Genomic DNA, 14,402 nt, shown 5'->3' on the forward strand with positions numbered 1-14,402 from the left:
TATTCAAACATCATTACAATCAAGAAAAATGGTAATTCTATTGTACACATGCTCACTCATGTCCCAGTTAAACTGTTTGATAATAGTTTAGTACAATGTTTTGCAGTACATCATCAAAACTGCATTATTGAACAACCACCCAGCAGAATTTGGCAGTATGCCATTGAAATTAAATCACCTGAAAGAGATATTCTTGTATCATTAAAACTGTGCGTTGGCTGCCATATAAATGCAATTGGCATTGAGCCAACTTTTAAGATTTCAAATTTCAAATTTAACAAGGACTTAGACAGCATGCCTTGCCTTCTTTAAGTCTTCAATAATAATAGGAAAGAGCTGACTACCTCACCACTGTTAGTTAGAGAATACTGGGCAGCATTTAAGTGTTGAGCTCAGAACTCAGAAGCGATGCGAGCAGGCAGTATAATCACAGGCTGCTCATTCTGACTGTCTCAAAAATACTCCTGTAAACTGCGCCACTATAATTAGTCTGCAGCAGAATCGGTGAAGCAGAGGAGTGTGACAATATGAAAAATGCTATTCTGTTAACTCAGGTCCCTAATTTATGTATGAACTCACCATCTGTGGCAGGTTGTGGCTTTTTGGTGCCGAACCAGTATGAGGACTGCAGTGGAAAATACCATGGAGATGGTATTCCATATTGACCTAAACACATGGGAATGAAGCATGATTAATTGGGTAAAGGTTACTTCTAATTTGTGACTTTGAGGCTACAGAATGAAAAGATTTGTCTAGTTCCCGGTCTTGTTACCTCCTTTCCTGAAGGTGTGGGCACTTACTGACCACTGCCCAGTGACCTCTGTGGGTAAGTGTCTACACCGGCTGAGGACATGACCAACCCCCATATTCAAATAGCCTGACATCTTCTTTCTAGGCTCACATCTGGAGTAGACACCTGGTTGAAGTACTGGACAGGAAGTGGTGATTGTTGAACCTATACCTGAGAACTGCACTTTCTGTTTTACCTGTTATTTTTCACCAGTTTTGTACATTATTTCCTTTATTTATGGGGTGGGGAAAGGGACAAGATTGCCCATGGTCATCATGTGTCAGTGACATTGTAATCATAGTGGGAAGACTTTCTCTGCTGGCTATTGCTAGCAAAATTGTAAACAAATATTGCACAGGTCAAGCACACATGAGGGAGGCCATTCAGCCTATCGGGGTCATCCTTCCACAAAAACCTCATTTCAGAACACTTTTATAATATTGCTAGACATGGCCAACATGGTTCTTCCTGAGAGGATTCCAAATGTCACTAACATAGCAATCAGGGGAAATCATCTTTGGGCTACTTCTCCTCGGGACACGAAGAATGGAGTGAGAAAAGTTACTCTACCACAGAAAATCTGCTCCACCACCAAATTTACTCAACCCATTTCATCTCCCGAGAAGTGGTTCCACATCTTCTTTCTCTGCCCTCCAGAGTTAAGTGAAATTTCAAATATCTATCCAGTCTTCAATGCTTTATTATTCTTCCTTGACTAGTTTCCCTCATTGCCGTGACATTCCCAAGTTCCCTATAGCTCAGGAACCATCATGTTCCACATAGCAATGGATCACCTCCTTCTGTGATTATCCTTATAACCATCAATCCCATTTCTAACCAGATAGTCATCCGGCTTATTTTAAAAGTGTTAATTAGCACAGGAGGAATCTATTCCACAAATCTGGTAGATTGTGAAGGGAAGGGGTGACTTTTGAAGCTTCTTAAATGTAAGGTGTTTTTATGCTTCAGGACTCGATACACCCAGCTTTCCTTTTGAGAGCTGGTTGCCATTATGTAAATGAGCCAAAGCTCTGTGAGTCAATAAGATCACAGACCCGGATAATAATATACGCTTACAGATGTTGAGTTGCATCAAGTGAACCAGTTTCTGTGAAGCAAACACAAGGAAGCAGCCCCCAGGTTTTACACAACAGAAATCAGCAGCTGAAAAGAGATCATTTCTCAGTTCACAGTGTGAAAAGGTTGAGGGGCCAATGGAGGTCATGTGCCTGAAATAATCCTGGAAAGTAGTACTAAGAGCGTAACATAAGAATATAATAGGAGCTGGAGTAGGCCATTTGGCCCTGCGAGTCTGCTTCGCCATTCAACAATATTGTGGGTGATGTTCTACCTCAATTCCACCTTGCTGCATATTCCTGAATTCCCTTAGCGCCCAAAAATCTATCCACCTCTGTTTTGAATATACTCAACAACTGAGCATCCACAGCTGTCCGGGGTAGAGAGTTCCTAAGGTTCACAGCACTCTGAGTGAAGAAATTTCTTCTCATCTCAGATCTAAATGGCCGACTCCTTATTCTAAGATTGTGACTCATATTCTAGATTCCCCAGCCAGGGGAAACATTTTCTCAGCATCTACCCTGTCAAGCCCCTTAAGAATTTTATATGTTTCAATTAGATTATCTCTCATTCTTCTAAACTCCAGGGAATATAGCCTAGTCTACTCAATTTCTCTTCATAGGAGATTTCCCTCATCCCAGGATGTGTTTGCACTCATGCTGTTTAGTTCTGAGCCCACAGTCTAAGTCAAACAATCTGCTTACATCTATATTATTCATTTGACTCAACAATTTAAAAACCTGGATCACATTTCTTGTCAATCTTTCTTCCCCTAATATTGACCTCATATCTCCACACTGTGAAACAGTTTCTATTATGGGCAGAATAAGGAACACTTTGGATCCAGATTTACTCCAAGCACTGGCCAATCAATAATTATATCAAGTCTGTTCCAATCTTTGCACATTGCTAACTACTGGGGCACATCCCCCAAAGATGTGAATACAATCATATTGGGTAAATAATTATCGTCTGTCATGTCACTGCAATCAATCTGTTGGACCTGGCAGTGACTGAGAGATTCCTTATATGATTTAAATATAATTTATGTTTTGCTGAACGAGTTATCACAGTGAGAGATCCATTGAATATTTGCTTATAGATCATCACTGGAATAAAGACTTGAGGATTCTGGAAAAAATAATCTTTAAAGAATACATCCTCCACTTCATTTATTGTCAGCATACCTGGAAACACAGCATCAAGATACCAGGCAAGAACTCCATACAAAAAGGCATCAAACAGCATCATCTTGATGGAGAGCAGCAAATTATACTCATCTCCCTCGACAGGGCTGGCACGGATATTATTCCACTGAAGTCCAAGACCTTGCTCCTCGTAACGGGATAGATACTCTGTACCAAAGCCAAATGCCACTGGAGACAACAAACTCTGAAATTTTAGGAAGGAACAGAGGTTCAGTGATGGTCACTTCACAACACTCTTCCAATAAGGTATTATAGACAGGACTGCAATGCCAGCTTTTATTCTTCTATTTTTGACCTTTTAAATCATTCCACAGTACATTATGGCTTTAGTGAGGAACAGGCTTTCAAGTGCCATTGCTCATCCAACAGTGAAGAAAGTTACCAGCTGATCATACGATTGTCACATTTTCTGCTCCTCTCACCAACATTATTTGAATGCCAAGTGAGCCAAGAGCTGCCATTACCCTCAGAAAGAAAGAACTTGGATTTATATTGAGCATTTTATGACCTCAGGACGTCCCAAAGCACTTTACAGCCAATGAATTACTTTTGAAGTAAAGTTACAATTGTAGAGCATCCAATTTGCAAACAGCAAGGTTCCACAAACAGCAATGTGGGAATGTCCAAATAGTCTGTTTTTTTGGTGTGGGTTGAGGGATAAATGTTGGCCAGGACACTACAGAGAAATCCCCTGTCCTTCTTTGAAATACTGCCATGGAATCTTTTACGCCCAGCTGAGAAGGTGAAAGGGGACCTCGGTTTAAGGTTTCAAATGAAAGACAGCACCTCCGACAGAGCAGCACTCTCTCAGCACCGTACTGGAGTGTCAGCCTGCATTTTCTGCTTAAGTCTCGAGAATGGGGCTTGAACCCACAACCTTCTGATGCAGAGACTGTCATGGCTACAGTAACAACAGCAACATCTTGCATTTATATAGCACCTTTAATGTAGCAAAACGTCCCAAAGTGCTTCACAGAAGTGATTATCAGACAAAAATTTGACACCAAGTCACACAAGGAGCTATTAGGACAGATGCGCAGTTTGGGTTCGACCATGGCCATTCGGTTCCTGACCTCATTACAAGCTTGGTCCAAACATGGATGAAAGAGCTGAATTCCGGAGGTGAGGTGGGAGTGACTGCCCTTGACATCAAGGCAGCATTTGACTGAGTATGGCATCAAGGAACCTTAGCAAAATTGAAGTCAATGGGAATCAGAGGGAAAACTCTCCACCTGTGGAGTCATGCCTAGCACAAAGGAAGATGGTTGAGGTTATCGAAGGCCAATCATCACAGCCCAGGACATTGCTGCAGGAGTTCCTCAGGGTAGTGCCCTAGGTCCAACCATCTTCAGCTGCTTCATCAATGACCTTCCTTCCATCGTAAGGTTAGAAGTGGGGATGTTCGCTGATGATTGTACGATATTCAGCACCATTCAAGACTCCTCAGATACTGAAGCAATCCGTGTCCAGATGCAACAAGACCCGGATAGCTTTCAGGCTTGAGCTGATAGGTGGCAAGTGACGGTCATGCCACACAAGTGCCAGGGAATAACTATCTCCAAAAATAGAGAATCTAATCATCTCTCATTGATGTTCAATGGCATTACCATTGCTGAATCCCCCATCATCAACATCCCGGGAGTTACCATTGACCAAAAACCTAACCGAACCATATAAATATTGTGATTACAACAGCAGGTCAGAGGCTGGGAATTCTGCAGTGAGTAACTCATCTCCGGTCGCCCCAAAGCCTGTCCACCATCTGCAAGACACAAGTCAGGAGTGTGATGGAATACTCTCCAACTACCTGGATGGGTGCAGCTCCAACACCACTCAAGAAGCTTGATACCATCCAGGACAAAGGAGCCCACTTGACTGGCAGCCCATCCACCACCTTAAGTATTCACTCCCTTCACCACCAACGCACAGTGGCAGCAGTGTATACTATCTACAAGATACACAGCAGCAATTCACCATGCCTCCTTCCACAGCACCTTCCAAACCTGCAACCTGTAGCACCTAGAAGAACAAGGGCAGCAGATGCATGGGAACACCACCACCTGCAAGTTCTCCTCCAAGGCCTAGACCATCCTGACTTGGAACTATATCGCTGTTCCTTCACTGTCGTTGGGTCTAAAACCTGGAACTCCCTTCCGAACAGCACTGTGGTGTACCTACACCCCAAGGACTGCAGCAGTTCAAGACGGCTGCTCAGCACCATCTTCTCAAGAGCAGTAAATGCTGGCCTAGCCAGCAAAGTTCACATCCCATGAACAAATATTTTTTAAAAATGATCAAAAGCTTGGACAAAGAGGTAGGTTTTAAAGGGTGCCTTAAAGGAGAGAGGTTGGGGAGGTTTCAGAAGGAAATCCAGAGCTCAGGGCCTAGGCAGCTGAAGGCATTGCTGCCAATGGTAGAGTGATTAAAATCAGGGATGTAGAAGAGGCCAGAATTCGAAGAGCACAGAGATCTCGAAGGCTTGTAGGGTTGGAGCAGATTACAGAGATAGGGAGGGGGCAAGGTCACAGAGGGATTTGAAAACAAAGATGAGAATTTTAAAATTGAGGCATTGCCATACCAGAGGCCAATATAAGTCAACAAGCACAGAGGTAATAGGTGAACGGGACTTGGTGTGGGTTAGGACATAGGCAGCAGAGTTTTGGATGACCTCAAGTTTACGGAGGGTAGAATGTGGGAGACCAGTGAGGAGTACATCGGAATTATCAAGTCTAGAGCTAACACAGGCTTTGATAAAGATTTCAGAAGCTGATGAGCTGAGACACAGGTGGAGCCAGGCGATATTATAGAGGTAGAAGTAGATGGTCTTGGTGATGGAACGGATGTGTGTTCAGAAGCTCATTTTGGGGTCATGTATGACACCAAAGTTGTGAACAGTCTGGTTCAGCCTCTGACAGTTGCCATTGAGGGGGATTGAGTCGGTAGCTAGGGAACAGAGTTTGTGCCGGCGATCGAAGACAGTGGATTTGGTCTTCCTAATATTTAGCTGGAAGAAATTTCTGCTCATCCAGTACTGGATGTCAGACAAGCAGTGTTACAAATCAGAGACAGTTGAAGGGCTGAGAGAAATGGTGGTAAGATGAATCTAGATGTCAGCAATGTACATCTGGAACCTGACATTGCTTTTATGGATGATGTCACCAAGGGACAGTATGTAGATGAGAAATAGCAGGGGCAAAGGATAGATCCTTAGGGAACTCCAGAGGTAACGGGTAACGGGGTGGGGGTGGGGGGGTGGTGGTGGGGGGGGTGGTTGCGGTGAAGAGGGAACAGAAGTCATTACAGGTGATTCTGTGCCATGACTGGATAGCTAAGAGAACTTGTAAGTAGAAAAGTAACATAGCCATGACACACATTATACATTAATGGTACCACTGGAGTAAGCTTAGAGGTTGTAACAGCAACTCTGGGTTCTCCTCCAGGCTTATAACACAAGTTCACCTCCTTGACTGCATTAAAATCATGCAAACGCACTCTCTACAACATCGTTTATGGTCTGCATCTTGAATGCCTTTGTTCGTGGGTCAATGGGAATCAGTGTTGAACTATTCAATGGGGTAAACATTTAAATCCATTAAACTTACCGCTGTCAATTTCATATTTGTGGTCATACGGTCCTGCCAAGCATAGCAGAGAATGTGAGGCAGATAGAGGGTGAAATAAATAATTCCGCTGCACGCAGCTGCCAAGTTGGCCTTGGAGAAGAATACACTCAGCAGGAAACACTGCATAATGGTGGCCACAGTAAACACCAGGAGGAACGCAAAGAGGAGGAAAGAGTTGCTGTAGTGAAGCACATTTCCTCTCTGTAAGGGGAAAAAAGGTACATGATTAAAGTTGTAGGGGATAATTCATGAATTATACAAACTCCTGGAGGTTCTTCCATTGTCTCTCGAGATAAGGAGGCCCAAAAGAAGAAAGAAAGAAAGAAAGATACAAACTCCTGGAGGTTGTATGAACATACATATGAACATACAAATTAGGTGCAGGAATAGGCCACTCGGCCCTTCGAGCCTGCTCCGCCATTCAACAAGATCATGGCTGATCTGACTGTTACCTCAACTCCACATTCCTGCCTACCCCTGATAACCTTTCACCCCCTTGCTTATCAAGAATCTATTTCTGCTTTAAAAATATTCAAAGACGCTGCTTCCACCACCTTTTGAGGAAGAGAATTCCAAAGACTCACGACCCTCTGAGAGAAAAAAAATTCTCCTCATCTCTGTCTTAAATGGGCGACCCCTTATTTTTAAACAGTGACCCCTAGTTCTAGATTCTCCCACAAGAGGAATCATCCTTTCCACATCCACCCTGTCAAGACCCCTCAGGATCTTATATGTTTCAATCATCACCTCTTACTCTTCTATATTCAGGAATACAAGCCTAGACTGTCCAATCTTTCCTCATAAGACAACCCGCCTGTTAGTCTAGTAAACCTTCTAACCCCTTTCATCTGATGAAAGGTCACAGACCGGAAACATTAACTCTGTTTCTCTCTCTGCAAATGCTGCCTGATCTGCTGAGTATTTCCAGCACTTTCTGTTTTTAGAACTGATTAACTGGTTCTTTATTTAATTCACTGTCTGTGGGACCTTGCAAGATGGCTGTTGTGTTTGCCCATAAAACACAACAATGATTCATTGGCTGTGAAGTGCCTTAGGGCATCCTGGAAATATTAAGAGGTTCTATATAAATGCAATATAATTGGTTGAAACATTAATTTCTCATAACTACTGAGCTTTCCTGGAGCCCTAACACATTTTTAAAAAATCTTGGAGATAAAACAACTGTACAAGCCAGTCTCCCACAATGTAACAGCTACCCAATTAATCAAAAGTTCCAATTGTTCTGTTTTGGCGATTTCTCAGTTTGAGTGATATTCTGATAGTTTGGTGCACTTTTTACAATTTTGCCCTTTAAATGAATATATTAACAAAGAAAAGTAAGGTAGAACATGCAGCCACTTGTGATTTGGATGGTTTTCAGTCTCTGTGATATTTGCCTGAACTTGAGTATCTCCATCGCCAACTCTCACCTGCCAAAGTATCCCTTGAAATTGTTTTCTAACAAAGTACATCAGAACACTTCTTAAACTAGTGTCCACCTCAAATTGTAAAATTGTGTTCCACTAGTTTAAATGGCCCAGTGATACAGTTCTTCCATTGGATTACAGAATCAAAAACATAAATTGATATTCAGGTGCAGAAAGGCCAATGTAAAATGAACTTAGATAAATATAACAGTCACTGATTTGAGGTAATTTCTCATACTGCCATTAGTTGGTGAGAATTTTGGTGAGATTGCAGGAAAACAGTGAAGCAAAATCAAGCATCCAATTCGAAGAACCTTTGTGAAAACATTAAACACCTTGCAACGTAGAAGTGCAGATAGTTACCACTGTACTCAGTCAGCACCTCCATTCACATATTAGACTTGGACATGTCTGGTGTTGCCTGAGGGTGAAAGTAAATGTTTAGATTGTGTTTATATCTAAATTCTTACCATGATCACGATGGTCACGAGCAATGTACTGGCCGCCATCATGGTGAAGCTGTCGATGAACCACGTGACCCAATGCACCCAGTTACTGACTCCCATGATTTTCAGGGTCTCTTTCAGCCTCATCTCTTTCTCAAGCACAATACTCTTCACAATCATGGAGACGGAATAGATCCAGGAGAGCACCATAAACATTGGGAAGCAGCGGGTTAGTGCTAGCATGAAGCTAGGGTTAGATTCAGAAGGTGCATATGGGTGGGATGGAGAGTGGGCAGCAGAAAAATTGCAGTAGGAAAGTATTTAATGAAAAATATTAGACATTAGCAAAGAAATAATATGCAATATTTAACATCTAGGTTGTAAATATTGCCCATTTACATCCTTTCCTTGCCTTTGCTGTTGAAACCCTCCTTTATCACTTTCAGAATCGGTTTCTCAAATGCTTTTCTTATCAGCCCGCCAGCTTTCACACAATTCACCTAATTCGGACTCCATTATCCCTCAAAACAGGGACCATGAGCGTCAACCTCTATCATTTTTATTGCATCATCTTCCAGCCTTCGTTCATTTTATTGAACAAAAATCTGCACTTTTATCATGAATTCAAATCAAATTACTTGTCAACTAATTTTTAAGGCAATACTACTAAACCTGAATCACAAGATAGATTCTAAATTGTGTCCAAGAGTTGAAGTACCTACATGAGAGGTAGTTCATGGCGTGTTTAAAAGCAACGATTACCTTATATAGTAGCCATGCCAGAACATGTGTTTCAGCCTAAAGGCGGTCACTTTTCTTGCAACAGACCACATTTATTTACAGCAGCACGTAAGGGCTAATTTTCTGCTTTCACTCTTCCAGTAGAGTGCCGCATGTCAGAAATTCAGGTCTGAAAATCTTAGGCAGCGTGAACCTGGTTCCCAAATATGTGCTCTCAATGAGTGAAGCTCACCACCAGCTCTCACTTCTAAAGTTTTGAAGTTATGACAATTTTTTAAAATAAGGAGGTGAGTTTTAATAAAAGTACCAAATATGAATTCACTCACATGTCATCAACAAAGCAGGGATATGGCATCTGCTGGACATAGATCCCTGACGGCACCTCAATGTTGGTGTGAGTCCTGATAATTCCATGTTCAATCATGTCTTGTAAATAAGCGAAACCTCCCCAGATGTAGCGCATGTCTTCTATTGGGTCAGCTCTTGGACCTGGGTCCCAATATCTGAGGGAGAAGCATATATCGAATTTACATTACATATAGAATAATTGGGACGAATAGTAAAGAGACTAAGAGGCCACGGGGGCATAGGTTCAAACTAATAAAAAAAATTAAGACTGATGTCGGGAAGCTCTTCTTTACACAGTGACTGCTCAATGTATGGAATGTATTTCAAACGAGGGTATGGAAACAAAGCCCTGGAATCATTAAAAATCGTCGATGTGGTGATAGGGATGGAACTGCAATGTATGTTTCTTCCTGAATGATGAGCTGAAATGAGCTAAATGGCCATCCTAATGTATCTTGTGATCTGTTATAAGATTATCATTCAATTGAGAGATTTGGGTAGCACAACTGTTATGAAAGTACTTCCTTTTTTAAATATTTTGTGAGGACATGTTTTAAAATTGTGGAAATGGATTCCTTTGGAGGACTGAAGAAATTCTAGATGCTGGACTTTTTGTTTAAAAAGGGTCACTGGAAGGACTTTGGAACTTGGTTTAGAAACACACTTACTGGATGTCACATGGCTTCAGCTAAATAAACAACAGGAGCGTTGGTGACTAAGGGAAGTTGTTTACAGACAAGTGACATGTCAAGATTTATGGTGGTCAAGAGTTGGTTTTGTTTTGGATTGTTTTGAGTCAGTTGGAGGTCAGCCTGCTAAGAGAGAAGACACCAGTTTATCCTTTCTCCAGAATCCAGTGTGAGCTGAAACCCTTGATGCCGCATTTCTCCTGGAAAGCCTGCCAGACTATTCCTCGACGTCGCCTGAAGAGAACTGCTCCAAAAAGATCTGAGTCACAGCCATCTATGTGTATTTGGGCCACCAGAGTAAAGGGACAACTGATATCATTCCATATCTTCTCCTTCTCCTTCAAGAATTAACAAGTATTTGGCCAAAGTATTTTTTTTGGGTCTTTTTTGTAAAGAGATCACTGCAGAGAAAACCTCTTTACTTTTTCTTTAGCTTGTGTATGTGTGTGTTTGGGGGCTAATTTAAAAGGGAACTTTCATATTTCAATCTGTATGTTAATGCTTTGCATCTTTACTGAATATATCTTGTTTTATAATATATCACCAATTTCCTTGTTTATTAAAGAAACCTGGTTCTGAAATAAAAATACAGTATATAATTGGCCATATTGGTAACTGGGTAAACATTTAAATATATGTTGTGACCTGTGGAGAAGTGGAAGTAGAGAAAGACAGTGCACTCCTCCAGCCTCGGTCGTAACACAACCAACAAGAATGGTTGATGCAGTTCATGAACACCATCCCTCAGATTGAAGTCATAGAGTCATAGAGTTATATAGCACAGAAACATGCCCTTTGGCCCATCATGTCTGTGCCAGCCATCAAGCACCTAACTATTCTAATCCCATTTTCCAGCACTTGGCCTGTAGCCTTGTATGCTATGGCGTTTCAAGTGCTCATCTAAATACTTCTTAAATGTTGTGAGGGTTCCTGTCTCTACCACCTCTTCAGGCAGTGCGTTCCAGATTTCAACCACCCTCTGGGTGGTTACATGGGTTGTGCCTCCTGCAACCTTGGCCACTCTCCTGTGCACCTTCTGATCCCACCATAGCATGTTGTCACTGCCATGGACAGTAATGGTCACCTTCTTCTGATGTACTACCAAAAACATCCAAGGCACCTCCCATTCTACTGAAGTCTGTCTGAAAGCCTCCAAAGTTCTTCAATACCTGTATGGTGACAAGGACTTCATGCCAAACATTTTCCAGACAGAACTGACAAAGCAGCTGTAAGAACTAAGCCTTTATTAAGTTCAGGCTATTTGCAGTTGGTAAAGACCCATTAAGTGCATCTGCAACTCTCTTCTGTTTTTACTGGTTAGAGTCATAGAGCTATACAACACAGAAACAGGCCCTTCTGCCCATTGTGTTTGTGCCAGCATCAAGCACCTATCCATTTTATTCCCATTTTCCAGCACTTGGCCCACAGCCTTTTATGCTATGGCGTTTCAAGTGCTCATCTAAATACTTCTCAAATGTTGTGAATGTTCCTGCCTCTACCACCCCTTCAGGCAGTGCGTTCCAGATTCCAACCACCCTCTGGGAGAAAAAAAGTTTTTCCTCAAATCCCCTCTAAACCTCCTGCCCCTTACCTTAAATCTATGCCCCCTGGTTATTGACGCCTCTACCAAGGGAAAAAGTTTCTTCCTATCTAACCTATCAATGCCCCTTATAATTTTGTATACTTCAATCAGGTCCCCCCTCAGCCTTCTCTGTTCTAAGGAAAACAACCCTAGCCTTTTCAGTCCCTCTTCATAGCTGAAATGCTCCAGCCCAGGCAACATCTTGGTGAATCTCCTTTGCACCCTCTCCAGTGCAATCACATCCTTCCTATAGTGTGGTGCCCAGAACTCTACAATGTGCTCCAGCTGTGTCCTAACTAGCATTTTATACAGCTCCATCATTACCTCCCTGCTCTTATATTCTTTGCCTCGGCTGATAAAGGCAAGTATCCCATATGCCTTCCTAACCACCTTATCTACCTGTGCTGCTACCTTCAGTGATCTATGGACAAGTACACCAAGATTCCTCTGATCTTCGGAATTCCTATGGTCCTACCATCCATTGTAAATTCCCTTGCCTTGTTAGTCCTCTCAAAATGCATCATCTCACACTTCTCAGGATTAAATTCCATTTGCCACTGCTCTGCTCATCTTACCAGCCCATCTATATCATCCTGTAATCTAAGGCTTTCCTCCTCATTATTTACGACACCACCAATTTTCGTGTCATCTGCAAACTTACTGATCATACTTCCTATATTCACGTCTAAATCATTAATGTACACTACAAACAGCAAGGGTCCCACCACTGGTCACAGGCTTCCACTCGCAAAAACAACCCTCAACCATCACCCTCTGCTTCCTGCCACTAAGCCAATTTTGGATTCACTTTACCAAATTGCCCTGGATCCCATGGGCTCTTACCTTCCTAACCAATCTCCCATGCAGGACCTTATCAAAAGCCTTACTGAAGTCCACGTGAGCTACATCAACTGCTTTACCCTCATCTACACATATAGTCACCGCCTCGAAAAATTCAATCAAGTTAGTTAGAGACGATCTCCCCCTGACAAAGCCATGCTGACTGTTCCTGATTAATCCCTGCCTCTCCAAGTGGAGATTAATCCTGTCCCTCAATTTTTTCCAATATTTTCCCAACCACTGATGTTAGACTCACCGGCCTGTAATTACCTGGTTTATCCCTGCTACCCTTCTTGAATAATGGTACCACATTCACTGTCCTCCAGTCCTCTGGTACCTCTCCTGTGGCCAAAGAGGATTTGAAAATTTGTGTCAGAGCCCCTGCTATCTCCTCCCTTGCCTCACATAACAGCCTGAGATACATCTCATTTGGGCCTGGGGCTTATAGGCCTTTTATTCATTTAAAGGAAACATTACCTGAGGCATTTCCCTTCCTTATACTATCATATTGAAAAATTGCTTTAGAGTCAGGCACCACTATCACATATTTCCTTAATGGATTAACAGAGGGTTGTACCTTAAACAAATGAAGCACAGTTGCCATGATTAGTTAAGTAGATTTTTCACTATCTCTTGTTGTTAAACAACAGACCTACACTTACATCCTATCACCCAGTACTAATCCACTGTTCGAGAACAATTAGGGACACACAACATGCTGGGCTTCCATTATGTATCTCTGTCAGCTGGATCATCAATCACCAGTCCTGCTGACCCCCATCATGACCAACAAGTAATTTCCCATTACAAAGGCTCTTGAAGGGAAAAGGAGGGACAGATACTGAGCCTTAGAGATGGAGTAGACAGATGACTGAGGATTTGCTGAATAGGTGGGCCGTAAAGACACTTTTAAAGATGGAGTGAGCAGTAGAGGGATGGATGGGTTTACTAAAGGAATGTCAGAGAGTTTGGTTGAGACACCTAAAGGCTCTGCCAACAATGGTAGACACAGAAAGCTAGGGTCGCAGGGCCAGACAGCATGGGAACATGTAGGACTGGAGGAGGTTGCAGAAGTAGAATGAGTGAACTGGAGGGATTTGTAGGTGGGTGGAAGAGGCAGGTTTAAAACGGCCAGCAGGAATGTGGGAATTACTGTCTGAGGAACAGTATGTAAAGGACGAAGAGGAGATGGCCAATTCCATAGGTGTATCCCCCAAGTGATCATTCTTCACACCTGAACCTAGACAGTGATTATTGTCAGACCAGGTGATCACAGGGGGTGCCACACCTTAGCCTGTTTCTGCCTACATCAAATGCCCACACAAACACCTCTTACAACAGAGGTCACTGGACTGTAATCAGAAGTAGATATCCTGGTTAGTTTTTCCCTCTTTTGCTATGAAAATGTAGGGTATTTGCACTGTTGAATCATTTTCAGGTAACATAGTATAGCCCAGGCACCAAGCTTGAAGACCTTCCTAATCTGCATGGCCCAGCTCCACACCATGTGGTGGCTTTTCCCACTGAGCTATCACAACAACTGCAGCAGAAATTTTTTGTCCAATTTGCTGTTCTGATTTAACCACAGTGGCCCTACAATAAAAGCATAAATCCTACTTCTGGCACTAATG

At 42.4% G+C, this 14,402-nt stretch overlaps 1 protein-coding gene across 1 annotated transcript in view; it reads right to left on the minus strand.

The window, feature by feature from the left end:
- Positions 1–14,402, minus strand: part of abca4b (ATP-binding cassette, sub-family A (ABC1), member 4b) — a 158,970-nt gene that overhangs the window by 99,207 nt on the left and 45,361 nt on the right. The window contains exons 13-17 of the mRNA XM_068036820.1: positions 9,639–9,815; positions 8,596–8,818; positions 6,678–6,899; positions 3,055–3,259; positions 580–666 (exon numbers count right to left, since the gene is read on the minus strand). Coding sequence (XP_067892921.1) covers positions 580–666; positions 3,055–3,259; positions 6,678–6,899; positions 8,596–8,818; positions 9,639–9,815 — 914 coding nt within the window. The remainder of the gene's footprint in view (positions 1–579; positions 667–3,054; positions 3,260–6,677; positions 6,900–8,595; positions 8,819–9,638; positions 9,816–14,402) is intronic.

The sequence above is a fragment of the Heterodontus francisci genome, chromosome 8, assembly GCF_036365525.1.
Source record: "Heterodontus francisci isolate sHetFra1 chromosome 8, sHetFra1.hap1, whole genome shotgun sequence".
In the NCBI taxonomy this organism is placed as follows: Eukaryota; Metazoa; Chordata; class Chondrichthyes; order Heterodontiformes; family Heterodontidae; genus Heterodontus; species Heterodontus francisci.